We start from the raw sequence: 12567 nt of genomic DNA on the forward strand, positions 1-12567 counted from the left end.
ACCTTGAAATAAACACCAATATTGAATAGATTATATTTTTACGAAATTACAAAAGCATTTAAATATGACATTACATTACTAAATAAACATTTTTCAACATTACAAATTAAGCACACATTTAAACATAAATTAATAAAAGTACAAACTTCACATGGCATTGTATCTTGGTTGAGAATTTGAACAATTTCTTCGATTATGACCAGGTTGGTGGCATAGTCCACATTTGCGAGGTTCGTCGGGGTGGCGAATGTCCATCTCATTACGAAAACGGTTTGAACGTCTCCGACCTTGATGAACAGAGAGTTTCGAGTAATCTGCTTGAATCTTCCAATCTGACTCTAACTAATAATCAACGTCAGAAAGTGGTACAAAAGCAAAATTATACTGATGTTTATACGTCATTGTAGTGTATGCATTATTCACAATAGAAAGAGGGTTATCCCCTCTATACCGACAAACTGAAAGAGCATGAGAACACGGTAATCTTTCCATTTGCCATTTTCCACATGTGCATGTTTGTTGAAAATAATGGACAGTATGCGTATTTCCTCCGGTTCCATTTATCCGTAACTTTGTAACAATTCTGTAAACACCTCCATTGTGATCGAACTCGGTTAAATTATGGCTTTGTGCACGAGTGTCCCGGTTACAAAATAGTCGCCACATACGTGATGGTAGAGATGTATTGCAATTCATTGCAACATTACTATGCTTTCTAAAAAGTTGCACGGTTCTGTTGAATGTAAGGTCAATACACGCCCTAATCGGTAGATGTCTTGCTCCCCGCAACGCATTGTTCATACTCTCAGAGATATTTGTTGTCAATATACCCCATCTACGATTTTCATCATATAAAAGACACCACTGACTTTTATTGATTTGTTTTAAATACTGCCAAGCTTTAAGTTTAAGTTTTTTGACTTCTCTCATATTTGTAACAAACTTCCTTTTCTGTGTGGTGCTCCCAATATTCCAACATAATTTTTTAAGACTAAAGTTCTTGTACATTTTCATGAAATTACTTCTAATGTGTCGAAGACAAAATCGATGGTATGCTAATGGCTCTTTCCATTCTTGTAGCTTTTTTCGACTTATATGTTGTTTTTTCGACTCCAACGTGTGCATAAACTAAATCCTTAAATTCTTCATACTGCAGTTTATGCCTAACAACATTTGAAGTGGTCAAAGTTGAATGATCACCCTTTACGAAACCATTTTCATATACAATATTACCACCCCAGTACAAATTAATCATAAACGGATGATCTAGACTCATACTGATAAATACACCAAAATATAACAATACCAACAAATCGTAAAATAAAAAGACGTACCTCAAATGAAGGAAGGATAAAGAAATGAAGAAGAGAAGAATTCTATATGTTGAAATGGATGAAAAAAGCTAATGATAAAAAGAGAAATTTATAATACAAAAAATGAATTGATTAGACAATTCAGTCATTTGCTTTCTTTGAGTTTTCATGAACAGTGAAAATGACTTTTAACAGGCTTTTGCAGGTATGCTATCATGAATAGATATTTCGGAGTTTTCAAAAAATAACAAAAATATTCATATATTTATTAATTGTAAAAAAATCGATCAAATAAATGTAATATATTAAATATTGAAATTTATTCATATGTATTTATAAGTTCTATATTAACCCTATAAGTTATTCAAAATATTAATTAGAATTTAATTATATATTTTTAATAATAGGAGTAAAAACTAAAATTTTTGTTAATAAAAACTAACACAAAATAATGATGTAAGTTAAAGGACTAAAATGTAACATTTAAAAGTTTGTTCAATTTTAAAATAAGAAACGGACGAATCAACCTGTGGGGCCCAAACAAATAGACCCATTTCTACAAAACAAAAACTGCCCTATTTCTACCAACCAATTTCAAAACCACCCTATTTTTACCAAAAACTCACACTATGTTCAGAGTAATTAAAATTCACAAAACGATACATATTCCTAATGGCTACGATGAATGCTATAAAGACAATCGTGAGCGAACATCATAAACTCATTGCGTTGTTTCGTGAGCGTTCATTATTGCCTTATTGCTTGTTTCTGTTAGAACCTGTAGAGTAATGGCGAGTTGGGAAGGTGGAGCACCAGCAATTGGCATTGACTTGGGCACGACATACTCTTGTGTTGCTGTATGGAAAAACAACAGAATAGAGATCATAACCAATGACCAAGGAAATCGAACGACGCCATCTTGTGTTGCTTTCACTGATTCTCAACGTCTGGTTGGTGATGGTGCCAAGAATCAAATTGCGAGGAACCCTGCTAATACAGTATTCAGTAAGTTTCAACATTCTATATATGATTTAATACTTCTATGTTTTTCACACACTTTTATTGCATGGCTGATATGGTTAAGTTATGGACTTTTAGATGCAAAGAGGTTGATTGGAAGGAGGTTTAGTGATGTCATGGTGCAAGAAGACATAAAGCTAATGCCATTTAGAGTCATAGAAGGGCCTAGCGGCATGCCAAAAGTTGTTGTTACTCACAAAGGTCATGAACAACAATTTTCTACGGAGGAAATTTCATCAATGGTTCTAGCCAAGATGAAAGAGATTGCAGAGGCGTATATTGGTGGCACAGTGAAAAATGCTGTCGTCACTGTCCCGGCTTATTTCAATGATTGTCAGCGTCAAGCAACCAAAGATGCTGCTACTATTGCTGGCTTAAATGTGGTACGCATGATCAATGAGCCAACAGCAGCTGCAATAGCTTATGGTGTAGACAATAGGTTCGGTGGAAAGAAGAATGTACTTATCTTTGATCTTGCTGGTGGTACTTTTGATGTCTCTCTTCTCACCATTGATGGAGTGGGTAAACTTGAGGTTAAGGCTGTTGCTGGTGACACTCATTTGGGAGGTGAAGATTTTGACAACCGAATGGTAAATTATTGTATTGAGGATTTTTAGAAGAAATGGAACAAGGATTTGAGAGGAAATGAAAGATCACTAGCAAGGTTGAAAGTTGCGTGTGAGAAAGCAAAGAGAATTCTTTCATATGATACTCAAGTTTCAATTGAACTCGAAGTGCTGCTGGATGGTATTGACTTTTCTTTGAAGATTACTCGTGCCAAATTTGAGGAGCTTAATATGAGTTTCTTTGTGGAATGTATCAAGCAAGTGGAGACATGTTTAGTGGATGCTAATATGAAGAAAAGAAGTGTAGAGGAGGTAATTCTTGTTGGAGAGGATCAACTAGGATACAAAAGATCCAAAGTATGTTACAGGAGTTTTTTGATGGGAAGGAGCTATGCAAGAACATCAACCCTGATGAAGCTGTAGCTTATGGGGCGGCAGTTATGGCTGCGAAGTTATGTGGTCACACTACTACGAAGATGGTAAAGGAGTTGATGCTATTGGATGTCACTCCCCTGTCACTTGGTACAGAGCTGAGAGGGGAAAGAATGTGCGTTGTGATCCCAAGGAACACTCCTATACCTACCAAGATGACCAAGAATATTGTTACTGTCAAAGACAACCAACCACGTTTAGATATCGAAGTGTACCAAGGTAAACGAACTAGATCTACTGATAACTTCTTTTTGGGATCTTTTACAATTTCAGGGATTCCACCTGCTCCCAAGCGATCATATCTATCAGTAGTTGAGCATTGCTTTGAAATAGATGCTGATGGTATCCTCACAGTTACGGCTAAGATAGTATCCACTGGTAAGACCAAAAGCCTTACTGTTACCAATCTGAGTGGAAGATTGTCAAAGTATGAGATAGAGAAAATGGTGAAAGATGCTGAGAAGTTCAAGCTTGAGGACCAAGAGTTTAAGAGGAAAGCTGAAGCATACAATGCCTAGGAGGATTACATATATGACTTAAAGAATAAGATAAAGAGAAATTATATGCCCCCACAGGACTTGAAGAAGATGCAGAATGCAATTGATGATACTGAGGAATGGCTCTCTAGTGGCAAAGTTGCAGCTGTTGATGAGATTGAGCGGAAAAAGGAGATGTTGGAGTTCATATCACGGATTACATTTTCTAACTAAAACCGTAATTACTTGGATGTGCTGAATTTTGGGATCAGAATTTTTGTGATGTACTGGAGCACATACGTTTTTCAGCTTGTTGCATTTTAGTTCAAACCCAAAGGACTCAAATCGGATGCTCTAGATCAATCAAAGATTTAAACACAATATTCTCAAATAAAGCTTTTAAACTGGTTGCTAAGTTTTGTCGCAATTGATTCCCTTGAAATAAACTGAAGTTAGTATTAATAGTTTCACAAAATGTCCTAAAATGTGTTAATTGGTAATTACAAGTTATTACTCAAGTAAATACACGCGCTTGTGATACAAACTTGAGGAGATGCTAATTAGAATTATTCCAAATCAACCAACAGGATTACCATTCATCAACAGAACAACCTAAGGATCATGAGATTTGTACGGTGTGCCAAAAAATATAAAAGGATGCTAAGAACACATAGTGTATATATTCAAAGAACTGAATTGATGAAATTTATCACACAAGTCAATGTTATATAAGAGCACTAGGTGTAAGACCCGTGTAATATAAAGAAAAGTTTAATATAAAATTATAAGTATTATATATTCTTTAAAGTAATAGTTTTAAATAAATACAAATGATATAATAAATAAAGTAAGTAATTTAATATATAATGTAGAAGATTTGAAAGGTTGTAGAGTATTTATTATGAAATTTAATATAATAATCTACCTTACATATATAAATCTCACCAAAATCTAGATTTTAAATTTAAGAAAATAAAAAATACAAGAAAATAACAAATGGAAAAAAATTAATACAAAAACTCTTAAAAAATGACATATGTCAAATATGACATATGGCAAAAATTGATTTTCATTAGATTCAGAGTAGTGGTTTTATTCAAAAGCGCTCAAATTAGCTACGGGAAGTAAAAATAGATAAATAAATAAACAAATAAAAACTAAAGTATTATAAGATCTTTTTTATTTCAAAGTTTTTTTCCGCATTACTTGTAAAGTCAAAAGACCAATAACGGATCTATTATTTTGGTATCTTTTTAAACTATATTATTTATTTACTTTATAAATTGATATCGTAAAGACCTATAAATAAACTTATTAGAAAGGCTCACCGTTGGGATGCTCTAATGTGTATCAAAATGTTTTAAAGTAAGTAATTATATTTCCAACTGAATTTTTTGTAGTTGTATGTTGTCCTCTATGAGGTCCATATTTCTATGGCAGCATAAGTTATTAACCATGCATCTAAGAACAAAATATTAGACAAAATTACACGAATTATCCATGTGGGTTGTCAGTAATCCATCATAATAGGGTAAACTATGAAAACAAAATCGTTAGGAAATTTAACCCACACGTTTTTTCCAAGAAAAACTTTATGTCGGAATTCTATCATTGAAATTTGATTCCGACATATTACCATCATGAAAAGCTAGTGGTTTAGGTTTTAATTAATTTAAGTTAATGAAACTATGCACTCAACCATCAATATAAGATAAGGAAATGATTTTCGAAGAAGTTTCAAAAGTTAGAAAGTATTAAATAGTTGAGTCTGATTCATTTTTTGACCTTATAACTACAAAGAAAATTCATTTATCAGATTCAACACTAGAATGAGTTATGACTAAATTTGTTAACAGTTTTGGTTACATGTTTTTGCATTGCATTTTAGAATCAAACCATGCAGTGTATTTGTTTTCGGGACAATTATTGATGCATTTTCACATCTACACTTTTGGTGTCATTTGAGGTGTGTGCGAATGTTAGGATAGTATAAAATGGCTCGGGGTAAAGTTTCAAAATATTTGGGCGAGAAACGGGTGTAGAGCGAGAAGTTGAAGATTTCATTATAGAAGAGCTGACACAGCCCATGTTAGCTTCAACAGGATTGATACGGATCGTCTCAAGTGTCACATGTGTAACATTCGTGTTCCAATTATCACTACAAGAAAAACACGATTTTGCAAGGGAAGGTCACTATATAACGTATTTTCGTTGTTAATCTGCAATTGATTGTGGTATGAAATGTCGTTCCATAGCAAGGTTGCTACCACATTGTCTACGGATTTTATTTCCGGTAGCGAGAATGAGACTTGCTAGGGAAAATGCTACCGACTTCATATCCACTGGTATTATGCTACCGATATTTCTATAGAAAAAAATTTCGTAGCAATTTTCCAACGAAATTTGTTTCAAAATCACTTTCCAATGAAATTTGTTTCGAAATCACTTTCTGTTGTACTGCTGCCATGGAATTAATTATCGTGGTTACTATGTAACAGACTTTTTGACGGAAACTAATTCCATAGTTGCTTTGCTATGGAAGTACCATTCGTAGGTATTTACTAGGGAATTCTGTTATGGAATTTGATTTCGTTTGCTTGTTTTGCTATGAAACAAAAAGCCTAGCTAATTTGTGACGGCATTTTATTCCATAGCAACGTTGATAAGGAGTAGTTCAATTTCATTGATATTTAGCTATCGAAATTTGCATCGGAAATAAAACTCGTGGAATCATCAAGTTTATGATGGTGTGTTTGGTTTGTTTCTTTGTTGGGATGTTGTATACTTAATTTTCATATTCTATGGATGAATTATTATTATGATCAATGGAAATGGTAAGATATGGTTTGAATGATATGTTTTTGAATTGGCAATATATTTTGTTTGTTTTATTGTATTTTATATATAATTAATACTAGGAAATAACAAACATTTGCTATTATATATGTTTATCTTATCTTGAATATTTTTTTAGCATTACAATCTAAAAAAAATGGATTATAACATAAACGATTACTTAATTGAATATTTAATGAAAATATTGTACATACAAATATCTTAACAACACATACCCCCCTTTAGTAAATGCTTTCAATGTACCAAAGAATGATAAAATTTCATTTTATTTAATTCTCATGAAGGGCACTAATACATAACATCACATTTACCAATTCGCATGTAAAAACTAAAAATTATACAATGTAACCATCCTTTTATAAAGAAACAAAAACATCTAGTCAATATCTTCTTCCTCCTCTTCTTCTTCATCCTCTTATTCTTCATTGCTCGATGTATTATACTCATAACTACCCTCGCTGTCAGGAATACCATCATTGTCGTCCTCATGAATTTCACCTTCTTCATCAATGTTATTTTCATTATCTGAACCACTGCTTGACATGTCGTGATCATCATAATTTTCTGTATCGGCTGTACTTGGTATAATGATTTCATTTCATTCAACATCATCTTCTTGGAAAGCAACGTCTTTCTAAGGATGATTTTCATCAGTCCAACCATGAGGTTTAACTTTAAATACAGCCCACCAATCCGAGTTCCTTGTTTTCGAACTTGGGTAAGGAATGTAACACATCTGAGTGGCTTGCATGGCTAAAACAAACGACTCGGACTTGTTGTATTTTCTTTTGACGTTTATCTCGACCAAGTTATATTGTTTGTGAACCTTAACTCCTATGTTAGGTGTTGGATCGTACCAATGACATTTAAACAAAACTGTGGTTTTAATTGGGTAACCAGGGTACTCGACTTCTAAAATTTCGTCTACCTTACCGTAATAATCACCTTCTTGGCTACTAACACACAATCTGCTATTGGTTGTTGATTTGTTCAGACCATGAGCTTCTGTGTGAAACTTGTAACCATTGACAAAGTATACACTATATAATTTCACTTTTTTGAATGACATTTTGGAAAGGCCAGATATATACTTGTTGTTTATCCGGATCTTACGTGCCTATATGAAAAATGGTAAAACGCTTAATTAGAGTTAATTATAACCATAACAAAAAATAATAAAATACAAAAATAACACCCACATAGTTTTGAAACCATACTGCAAAGTTCTATTGAACTTCAGCTGCAAGCTCCTATTCATCCATATCCCCAATAAGTTCATTCAAATCTTCTTCAAATATTTTGTATCACCATTTGAATAACATTTTTAAAGTTACTATGATGTAATAAACAAAATCATGCATGTAAATGTTATTCAGAGCAATTACACAACAAATGATTATTATAATTAAAATTGAAGCATATGTTACTTACCTGATGTAATGTTTGATCTTATCTTCATTAAGGAGTATGTAAGTTTGGGCAACATGCACTTCCTCATCAAACAACATTCTATTCATGAATCTTCCATAATGACGACCAGAATATGAAAATATATCTAACATTTCGTTGTTAGCATCCGATTGCTCATCTCCTCCTCCGTCATCATTCAGATATTTGGGACCCATTCCTTCAATCCTGTCAAGGGATGCTGTTCTGAGCACTTGAGGATCAACCCCCCCCCCCCCGCTTCATACATCTTCTTTGAACTTCAAAATTTTAAATACACAGTAAATACCTAATAAATAAAGTTGTATTTTATCAAATATACATTCATTAGTTGATGTTTATTGAGAATTACCAAAGTCTTGCAGAGATGATGTCTATCGCAGATTCTGACCCTAATACTACAATAATCCGACTCAAAATCTCTAATGGGAGATCATCTAACGAACGGCAACTTCTTGTATTCGACATTCTACTTACAAAACACACATTGCACTAGTTGATTTCAATTTTTTTTTAAATTAGGAGTAACTATGAAAAATAGTGTAACAGGGTATGAAAAAAAAATCTTACTTTATGATGATCTGGTCGCGAGGACTAAATACAGGAGTCACTATTATCGGAGAAAATCGATTTTAAGAACGATTACCCTTCGACAATTTGGGGGTTTTTAGTGTTCGTCTACAGTTTTATCATCCGGAAAAGTTGAGACGTTCTAAATGGTTGAAGAACTGAAACGTCGGCGTGACGTCAGAGGCATGATGGCGCCTTAACGATATAGAGTGCAAAAAGACCAAAGTGCCCTTGAAATCACTCCAAATATGTGATTACTAAGGGTAGTTGTGTCAAAAAACATTATTCAAACATTATAACCTTTTATGGGTCACAGTGGACATTTAACTATTTAAATGAAAAAGAAGAAGTTAAATAAAAATATTGAAGGAAGTAGGATTCGAACCTGCGACTTCGGGAAACATGAAACACGCGTCTTCCAGCTAAACTAAAGTGACTTTCGTTTCTTAAAATTGAAAAACCTTAATATTATGTTCATTAATGTGGCAGCCCATATGTCATCCATGGGTGTTACCATGACAGTATAAGCAACTACCATGTTGACCAATGACCCGTATGTCATCCATGGGTATACCATGACACTATAAGCAACTACCATGTTGACCAATGACCCATATGTCATCCATGGGTGTTACCATGACACTATAAGCAACTACGATGTTGACCAATGACCTGTATGTCATCCATGGGTATACAATGACATTATAAGCAACTATCATGTTGACCAATGGCCCATATATTTCAGCCATGGGTGTTACCATGACACTATAAGCAACTACCATGTTGACCAATGACCTGCATGGCATCCATGGGCATACCATGACACTATAAGCAACTACCATGTTGACCAATGACCCGTATGTCATCCATGGGTATACCATGACACTATAAGTAACTACCATGTTGACCAATGACCCGTATGTCATCCATGGGTGTTACCATGACACTATAAGCAACTACCATGTTGACCAATGACCCGAATGTCATCCATGGGTATACCATGACACTATAAGCAACTATCATGTTGACCAATGACCCGTATGTCATCCATGGGTATACGATGACACTATAAGCAACTGCCATTTTGACCAATGACCCGTATGTAATCCATGGGTATACCATTGTTGGATTAGTGTCTAAGTCCATAACTATTTTGGTATGTACTTGACCCGATTGTGAGCATGGTCCTTTTGGGTTTTCTTCATACGGGTGACTAGACAGGATGACAGTTGAGGAGAGAGGTTGATTAGGGCATAAATATGATTTATTTATTATATTATATGATTAATATAATAATTTGGAATCATATTATTAATTAGTATTTAATCAGAAATTAATTAGGAATTAATTTCGGGATTAAAGGAATTAATTGAAAGTACAGGGGCTGTTTTGTAATTATTCAATAGTTGAGGCTTTGGGCCATTGGATCACCTTTATTAAGGCTTGGCCGAAAATCCTAGAAGGATCTAGGAGTTTTCGTCCAAGGGCTTAAGGAAAAGAGTCCATGGATTTGCTTGGGCCCTAAGCTAAGGGATTAGGGTTTCCACCTTGAAACCCTAGCTAGCCTCCAGTATAAATAGCACCCTAAGGCACTAGAATTCGTCCAAGCCTTGGGAAACCCTAAAAGGGACGAATTTTAGGGCAAGATACCCTTCTCTCCCCTCTCCCATATTCATCCTTTCACCTAGTGTGTTTGTGAGCCATTAGAGGTACTACACTTGTGGTACTTGCTTTCAAGAGCTAAGGAAATTCAAGGAACTAGTTGTTATTGCTATATAACAACAAAAGGTATGTATTCTATTCTCCTATGTAGATTTCGAAAATTATAGGAGCATTCCAGGTTTCTTTTTGTGTTCATAAAGTTGTATGTCTAATAGTGAAACCATAGATCCAATTAGGGTTGCATGCACACATAGGATTGTTTGTATAAAACCCATCAGTGGTATCAGAGCCATTGGTTTTTGTTTTCAATTAGATTCTATACAAAAGTATGAATTTGACATATTAGGGTTTATAGCCAATAAACCCTAAAGGCATGATTTTCGAAATTAGGGTTCATAAACCCTAAATTTCGAAATTTGGTTAGGGTTTCCCAGATCCTTTCCTTAGCCTCCAAGATTTCGAATTCTAGGGTTATCCAACCCTAGGATTTCGAAATTGGCCTCCTCCCCAAGATTAGATCCTAATTTTTAGGGATTTGGATAATGCCATATCTTGTAATTATCTTTTAAGTGTTTAAATTTGGTAATTAAAGATTTTGAATTATCTCATCCCATAATTTCGAATTTTAGGGGATTTAAGGGATTAGGTTAAATTAAGTGTTTAATTTAATAGATATCCTCCAAGATTTAATAATTCAAATTAATTGTTTAATTTTGGATAATTATTAAATCAAATTTTAATATTTAAGATTAAAAGGTTTTAATTTTTCGAAATTTTTTTAAACCTAATTGTTTTGAAAAGTTCAAAACTTGCCCTCAAGTTTTGGAATTTAAAAGTTGATTAAAAGTTTAATTTTGAAATGTTAAATTCTAAAACCCTCGTATTTTGAAAAGTTCAAATTACACCCTTATGGTTTTGTTAAGTTAATTAAAAGTTTAATTAAAAGAGAAAGTTAATAAAACCACCTAGTATTTTAAAAGTGTAAAAAAAAATACACCCTATACTATATATATATATATATATATATATATATATATATATATATATATATATATATATATATATATATGACATTAAAAGTCTAATATTATGTATATCTATGAGTAAACAGTCAGTCTTACCGTTAGTAGGCCTCATTCACGAAGCTGGTCTATAAGGGGTGTTTAAGGAAATTGCCTATAAAATGGCGATTGAATGGGTATCCACTCTTACCCACCGCACTCTTGACTAGTGGAGGGTCGTTAGCCGAATGGGTAGGATAGGATGAAACCTTCCATTATAAGTATAATGAAGTACAAAGTAACTACATGCTTTTACAAATTCCCAAACTCTAGTTACTTTAGGCAAAATGTGAAATTGTATGCTAATCCATGGAATTACACTTCATACCCTTGTCAAACGTTAGTGGAGCGTGTGTGGTTAACCGGCACACTAATTTGGAATTGACATTGGTGGCGAAGGGTGGCTCGATGTTTATCATAGATCAATGGAGCGTGTGTGGCTAACCGGTACATTGATTAGGTGATAGTAGCATTGAGTGCACCACGTAGATTCGTATGGTTATTCACACCTTGTTTGTGATCCTCGGCATCCCAGTCACAAATATGAAGGGCATAATCGAGATTAAACATGCCATTGAAAGGTTCAGTGAATCTCAAAAAGATCTAGGAGTTTCAATTCATTTAAAACTTAAACTTCATTTTTCGTTTTTCATGGTGGAAATTGGTAAATCGTCATTTACCTACCTTCAAATATTCTGCAACTATATTACGGCATCCCACTTCTAGGTTGTAGAGTATTGTGTTGGATCCTAGCCTTAATATCTCATTTGGGTGTTTTATTAAGGACTCAATCAACTTAACTTGAATTTTCTCCCGTTTTGTAGATGTCTAGTTCTGACAATCATGGTCTTCCCAAATCCCATGGAACAAGCTTTCGAAATGAAGATGATGTTCCACGATAAGATCGAGGAACAAGAGATCATGCTTCACTTCCTCTACCTCCTCCAATTATTTTCCCTAACCCACAAGTTCGAAGGCTTGAAAAGTTCAAGCTCACTCAACCCCTTTTGGCAAGTAAACACGAAGATGGGAAACCTATGTGTGCACACGTCTTAGAGATAAAGTCGCACATTGACAGGTTAAGAACGTTGTAATCCACGGGTATACCATGACACTATAAGCAACTACCATTTTGACCAATGACCCGTATATAATCCACGGGTAT

At 34.0% G+C, this 12567-nt stretch overlaps 1 protein-coding gene and 1 pseudogene across 1 annotated transcript; one reads left to right on the plus strand and one right to left on the minus strand.

Moving 5' to 3' along the window:
• Window positions 1–342: 342 nt before the first annotated feature.
• On the minus strand, window positions 343–930 carry LOC145131100 (uncharacterized). The gene has a single exon (XM_079065835.1). It carries the CDS (start codon window positions 928–930, stop codon window positions 343–345), a length of 588 nt encoding a protein of 195 aa, XP_078921961.1.
• A 1171-nt stretch (window positions 931–2101) lies between these two features.
• On the plus strand, window positions 2102–4094 carry LOC145131102 (heat shock cognate 70 kDa protein-like; annotated as a pseudogene).
• The last annotated feature ends 8473 nt before the right edge of the window (window positions 4095–12567 follow it).

Source organism: Lactuca virosa, chromosome 8 (genome assembly GCF_052849685.1).
Source record: "Lactuca virosa cultivar CGN04683 chromosome 8, Lactuca_virosa_CGN04683_v6, whole genome shotgun sequence".
Taxonomy (NCBI): Eukaryota; Viridiplantae; Streptophyta; class Magnoliopsida; order Asterales; family Asteraceae; genus Lactuca; species Lactuca virosa.

Bases quoted from the DNA above. Each gene is read 5' to 3' on its own strand.
- LOC145131100 (XM_079065835.1), bottom strand. From the start codon at position 930: ATGAGAGAAGTCAAAAAACTTAAACTTAAAGCTTGGCAGTATTTAAAA.